Source organism: Sinocyclocheilus anshuiensis, unplaced genomic scaffold (genome assembly GCF_001515605.1).
Source record: "Sinocyclocheilus anshuiensis isolate Anshui unplaced genomic scaffold, SAMN03320099.WGS_v1.1 scaffold1500, whole genome shotgun sequence".
Taxonomy (NCBI): domain Eukaryota; kingdom Metazoa; phylum Chordata; class Actinopteri; order Cypriniformes; family Cyprinidae; genus Sinocyclocheilus; species Sinocyclocheilus anshuiensis.
This window is the reverse complement of record NW_015537960.1, coordinates 1455934-1462914: the sequence shown is the minus strand read 5'-3', so window position 1 is coordinate 1462914 and position 6981 is coordinate 1455934. Positions and strand designations below refer to the sequence as shown.

At 33.6% G+C, this 6981-nt stretch overlaps 1 protein-coding gene across 1 annotated transcript in view; it reads left to right on the top strand.

The window, feature by feature from the left end:
- LOC107666723 (uncharacterized) overlaps nucleotides 1-6981 on the top strand; it is a 55137-nt gene that overhangs the window by 27828 nt on the left and 20328 nt on the right. The window contains exons 9-10 of the mRNA XM_016458159.1: nucleotides 118-176; nucleotides 2695-2784. Of these exons, the coding sequence (XP_016313645.1) occupies nucleotides 118-176; nucleotides 2695-2784 (149 nt within the window). The remainder of the gene's footprint in view (nucleotides 1-117; nucleotides 177-2694; nucleotides 2785-6981) is intronic.

Here is a 6981-nt window from a genome sequence, read left to right as displayed (position 1 = left end):
TGTGTGTGTGTGTGTGTGTGTGTGTGTGTGTGTGTGTGTGTGTGTGTGTGTGTGTCGCATATGATAAACAGGCCGTACAAGTATAAATATGTATTTGTGTGTGGTTGTGTCTCGCAGACAGTGTCCACACGCTGACCTGCGCGCTTATGCTGCTCAACACAGACCTGCACGGCCATGTGAGTCAGCTCTATCAAATCACTGTATTTTCACTTCACCATACAGACAAGAGCAATGGAGGTCGAATCTTCATCTCAACAACAGTGCAGTGCAGCACACACACATTCAAGAACATGCATTATGTTTCAAAAGGAGATCACATATTTTTCCAATTTAGTAAATTTGTATGCAAATGATATAGCTTTATTTTTATTTCAGTCTTAGTAATTTAATTTAATTTTTGTTTTTAATTTTAAAACTATAGATTTGTTTTAAGTTTTAATTATTTTAGTACTTAAATGTATTTCAGTTGGCTGTGAAGGCAATATTTCTATTTTTTATGTTTTTCATCTAATATTTATATTTTATTTTGTGTTTTCATATTTCCATATACCTTTATTTTATTTCAGTTTTAGTAGTTTTAGCACTTAAACTTAATCCAGTTAGTTGTGAAGGCAATATTTCGAACTTTCATTTGTTTACATTTTTATCTAAAATTATTTTATTTTTAATATTTCTATTTAGCTTTATTTGAATTTCAGTTTTAGTCATTTTAATACTTCATCTTAAACTTATTTCAGTTTATTTCAATTTCTAAGTTTTACATCTAATATTTTTTTATTGTATTTTATTTTATTTCAGCTTTATTTCAATTACCAAAACAGTTTTTAATATTTCTAGTATAAGTTAGTTTTTAGTTAACAATAACAACACAACAGCAGAGATTTAAATCACTATTGATTTCAGTTCAGTTGCAGGTCTAGAGCAGCGGTTTTTGATTTATGAAGTAAAATAAGCTGCTACCAAGTTGCTTTATAAGGACTAATATAATTGTCTGATTCTTAAAGCACATAAACTAACATAGTTGCGGTTCTTATGTCGCAACTTATGTTTTTAAAGGGATTCAGAGATCATGTTTGACGTGTGTAATTTATGCTAAAGAACAAAACATGAAAGTCCGTTAACTGCTAATCTAAAAACCTATTTGAAATTCTCAAGGGATCCTGTAGTGAATTAGCCTTCCGGCTTGGCCTACAAATTGACGTCAACAGCTCTGTATGCTCAGAAATATGATTGCAAACAATAGTGTTGTTTTCAATATCTCCGTTTTAAAACAAAACAAATTAAAAAAAAAACAGAAATGCACTTAATGGAAGTCTATGGAGTTTAAGCGCTCTGTTTAACCCTTCAACACTGGAAAAGGCTGCGAGATGGACGTCCAGAGGGATCTGGGGTCTGTCAGTCACTGCTGATGTCTGTCTGCTGGCAGGATATTTAGCGCTGCTCCTGTGCTTTTGTTGAAGGGTTTAGGGCCATCAGCGAACACATGACGCCTGTTATAAGCCAGACTCACTGTCGCCATGGTAACAGGTTTATGGTCCTGATGAGAACGGTGAGCGATTTCAGCTTTCCTCTGATGAAACTCCTCAGTCCACAATATCAGATGATGTATTCCAGAGCCTTTCTGCAGCTCCAGACATTCATATATTTATGCACTCGCAGATTAAATGTAGGACATCTCATGCTGACTTTCAGAGGCAGAAAATGCCCGACTCTGACATCTCATCTGAAAATGTGCAATAAATTACAAACTTACAGACTTTTTGAGCACCTTTAAATGCATCATTGGCTGAATCTGGTGACGAAATGTCCTGGATTATTTTTATTTTTTTTAAGAATCTAAGGAACAAATAAAGGGATTTTGGTTTCCATAAATAAAATTAGGCATATCTTTAGATCTAAGTTTTTCTGCATTATGGCACTGTGCTGATGACTATTAATCATATTTTCTCCCAACTTCTTATTGCAAAAATGTCAGGAAAATCACCCTGTCCAGTTTACACTTTGTAAAATAATAAATACTAATAGATTATTACAAATACTAATACTATATATATTAGTATTATAATAAAATATTCCAAAAAGTATTTACATTTTTTATATTCAATATTTTTAATATTTCTGTTTATAGTTGCGAAGGCAAAATTTCTCATTTTTGTTTAGGTTTCTCATGTAATTATATTTTATTTTATTTATTTTATTATATTTTATTTCGGTTTAGCTTTATTTCATAAAAAAACTTTTAGCTTTATTTCATATTCAGTTTTAGTCATTTCAGTATTTCAAAAATAACATATGTTGTCTTTGCAACTAACTGAAATAAGTTTGTTATATTTTATAATTTAAGTATATTTTATTTTTAAAACATTGTATAAAAATATAATATTTTTAAAAAGTATTTAATATGTATATTATATGTATTTAATAATATAATTTTATTGTCGTTGTTGCTTTATAGGAGTAAGATTTTTTTTTTTTCACAATACACTGGGAAACGCTGGAAAAATGTGATTAATTGCATTTTAAATTATTATTATTATTCTCTGTGTGTATATATATTATTCTCTGCGAGGTTAAATGTGTAAAAGTTCTTTTAGTCAGGCAGAATGCTGTTGATTTCTCTGTGTTATTGTGCAGATGATTGAGGACTGATAACAGCTCGTTTATCAGGTGTGTGTTGGTCTTTTCTGTTGGCAGAACGTTGGCAAGCGAATGTCCTGCACTCAGTTCATCGGGAATCTGGAAGGACTAAACAGCAGCCATGATTTTCCTAAAGAACTCCTCAAGGTGATGTACTGTGTATTTAATAAATATAACTCACTAAAGCAGCATTTTGAAACTGTATTGTTTGCATTATTTATTATTGATGGTAAATTTTCCATAGAGAAGATATGCATGTCAATAGGCCATCTTCAGTAGATGATTAGAGATGTTTAGCAGGTGTGTTGTTCACTCTTTAGTAGGTCATTTATTGGTTTATATTATTAGATTAGTGCTTTAATGTCATTGGTAGGAAACGGGATGGTTTGCTTCCATTCATTAACCCTACAGGCACATTCTGATCTAATCAGATGAGTTCTTGAGTTAATACTAATGAGCTAAACGAGGTTTAGATTGATTTTGGGGCCAAGAGCGGCCGCGTCGTGTGTGTCGTGATGTTTTGAAGCTGCTGCAGGACTTTTTTTTTTTTTTAAGGAGTAAGAATATTTTACATTACAGTGGGTTACCGGGAAAGAGAATTTAAATGTGCTTAATTGTCATTAAAATAACATCACAATGCAAAAAAAATATATAAATAAAAATACTGTTTTTGTGTGATGTAATATTTATATATATGTGTGTGTGTGTGTGTACTTTATTTATTTATTTATTTTGCTTTACAATGGGAAAAATACTGGGGCAATGTTCTTAATTGTACAAAAATGTAAAAGTATACAAAATTTATTTAATATATATTTACGGTTATTCAGTTATTCAATGTTCCCAGGAAACTGGGAAACGTGCTTAATTGCATTTTAAATGTGCTTAAGTGTCATGCAGCAGATATGTCTGTATAAGTCGTTTCTGGGTTATAGAAAGAGAATTATGATAGTATGCTGTTCTGAACATAGCTAACAAATGGTGGGTTTGCTGTTGGTTCAGTCTGGTTTGCACTGACGCATCCTTCAATAATGGCCTCTTTGCAAATCCGCATCGCATTGTGACTGGGAAAAAAAGCAGAGAAAATCCTGTTTTCCATGGCATGAATCCTTTGCCATCTCAGTGCTCTGTTAAAGGCGCAGCAGTGAGCTTTATCTGAGGAGCGGCTTGTGTTTTAGTCCTTCATCTTGTTGATAAAAACACTGACTCTCGCTGGGACAGAAAGCGTCTGAAGAGCGATCAACGAAGCGAAGGAGAGCCGATGGAGATCGGTCTGTGTTCTTGCTGTTCATGCCAAGTGTTTTAAATCAGTCTCTATAGTTTTTCTGACGACCTCTTTCTCTCTTACTTCTCTTTCCTTCTGGCGATCCTTTTCTCGGTCCCTTGCAACATCAGTTCTCACACTCTTGCCTCCTACTCATTCTGCTTCTCTCATTTAAACTCAACAGCTGAGCAGGACAGCTTACATAAGCACATTTCACTCGCACATTGTCATATAAAGCAAAGCTGTTATTGTGGGGTGCTAATTATTGGATGAACAGGGTTATTGTTTAATATAAAATGGATTGTTTTGGCTCTAAAATCTGACTGGATTAGCTTCTTTCAGAGACGATGTACACACACCAGTGAGCACACAGCAGGACAATTATATATTGATGCAGCATGTTTGCTAGACGCTATTGAAATAGTAAATAGCCTTGTTTGTGCTTAATCATGGGTTCTTGATTGACTTGAAAAAATTTAATAATAAAGAAATAAATTTTAAAAAATCAAATAAATGTAAAAAAAATCCATTCTTAACCATGGGTTCTTTTGGCTTGCTTGCTTATTTTATTTATTTTATTTAATTTAAATTTATATACAGTATAATATAACATTATAATATTTTTATATGAATACTATATGATATATAGTATTCATATATATATATAGTTTTGTTTAGAGTGTATTTTGTTTTGTTATATGATATAAATTATGCTTTATAATAATATATCAGTTTATGAATAACTTGTCAAATTAATTTTGGGTTCTACAGTAGGGTACAGTAGGTGTATTTGTTTATTCATAAAATAATTTAGAATATTTATATATTTTTAAATGATTTTGTATAAGTTCCTATAATATTTTAAGTGTGTGAATGTTTTTTTTTTTCACTTTAATGGACACCAGCATCAGAGGGTTAAAGCAAGCGATGTATTTGTTCACATGCATTTATTTATTCAAAATTATTAGTTTACATCGAGTCACATCTGTGATGGAAAAAATGAGGTCAGATGCAAAGATTTTGTGTCTGTGTGTCCCGCAGGAGGCATTTATTTAGTGCAGCGGTGAAAGACGATGGATTTGTGACTGTGTCTCTCACACGTGGGTTGCTTGTTGGCTTTTGCACACGCTGGTGAAGAGAGCTTGAAGTGCATCGTCGTCATGGAGACGGAGGGGCGGGACTGAGGCTGTGCCACTGATAGGGTGGTCATGGGCTGACGGCGACCCATTTAACTGCAAGTCAGTCTGTGTGTGGAGATAATGACAGATGGAGGGTGAAAACAATTAGCTCTGTCCTGTTGAGCAAATTCACTCAACTCAGACCGAGCGGCTAATCGCTTTGTTCAAACTACACGGCCATCCAGGTGACGCTCATTCAGTCCCTGCGCAGCATGCCACGCTATTCCACTGACAGACAGAAATATCATCCAGGCCAATGAATTGCTTGGAGGCTGTCAGCAATAATCATGCTTTTCTGCGTTTTCAAATTTGTTGAAAACAGTTCGAGTAATGATTGTGCAAGGAAATGTTCATTTAAGTTGAATGTAAATTTCATTTCATTAAAGCAATTAAAGTAAAAGGAAAACAAACTGCATTTCAAAATTCATATTAATGTTTAAGTTCAACGTTTTACTCAAGTACTGCAAAAATATTAGTCTTTGATATTAAATATTATAGCAATATTTTAGGATATTACAAATATAAAAATGCAGATCACTTCTGCCCAAGATATGTTTTTGAATATGTTACAGTACGATGAATAATAAATGAACCATATTTAAAATGCATCTGCAGTGTAGCTATAGTTGTAAGAATCAAATCATAGTTGTAAATCTAAATTTATCGTAATTTATACATTATTAATAAAAAATTTACAAAGATTTGTAATCGTTCATCAAAAAAACTGCTTTGCTCACGTTAGTCTCAAAGTTTAGATATCTCATAAAGAGAGATATGTAATAATCTAATATATATGTGTGTGTGCGTGCGTGCGTGCGTGTGTGTTTGTGTGTGTATATTTACATTTACATTTAGACATTTAGCAGATGCTTTTATCCAAAGCGACTTACAAATGTGAACAATGGAAGCAATCAAAATCAACAAGATTTAATATTTAATCATTTCTATTTGCATATTTAATGTGCTGACATAATCCAAATATATGAAGTAAAATTGGTTGGACATTTTTAATTATTAATATTGCATTAAATATGCACACACAAAAAACTGATAAATCTAATGAAATCTGCCAAGAAGGTCAGGCTGTATTTCTCCCCAAAATCAAAAGAAGAAAATATCATTGCCATTACTGCAATGCATCAAAAATAAGAATAATAATTAATTTAATTTAATGTTTTTTTTTTGTTTGTTTGTTTTTTATTTTTATGGTGAACTGGATGTTTTACTGAGCTTCATCCCTTAATGCTTTTTTTTTATAGACTGTATTTTTATAGACTATTCGCCAGTCACACTTGTCGTTTTATGATGTTCTTTGTGTTCATCTCTCTCCCATAATAATTCCATTCCATAATTCCATGTTCTTCCCTCTCGCTGTCCCACCTCTGAGCACAAGTGCTGAATGTTAATCAGCATTCAAAGCAAAGCGAGCCGTGTCTGTCTGTGTGTTTGAGGGAGCTGGATCGCTGTGATTGGCTGCCTGAAACCTGAGAGAGAGAGAGGGAGAGAGAGAGAGAGAGAGAGAGAGAGAGCGAGCTTGCAGCCTCCTTCGAGTCTCTCTGAGATTTAGAGACTTTCCATCTGCGGAGCCTGAAAGATAAAACAGAACGGCAAAGACGACACAGGACGACGTGAGGAAGTGGCCATTATTAGATCGTACATGGACATGTATCTGTGACTCGGTTTTGAGGAGACTGTCCCAAAAAATCGATCAGACCTATCATGGATCCCAGATGGATTGATGGATAAATCAACGCAAAGAGGAGAGATGCACATTTTCTGAAAGCGCTTGGTCCTTCTAGGCTGTAGACGAAAGAAAACCAGCTCCAGCTCCAAAAGCAACAGGCTCCCACCCGTCTTCATCTCGGATTGTTTTCTGTGGGTTTCTTTTTTTTTTTTTTGCAT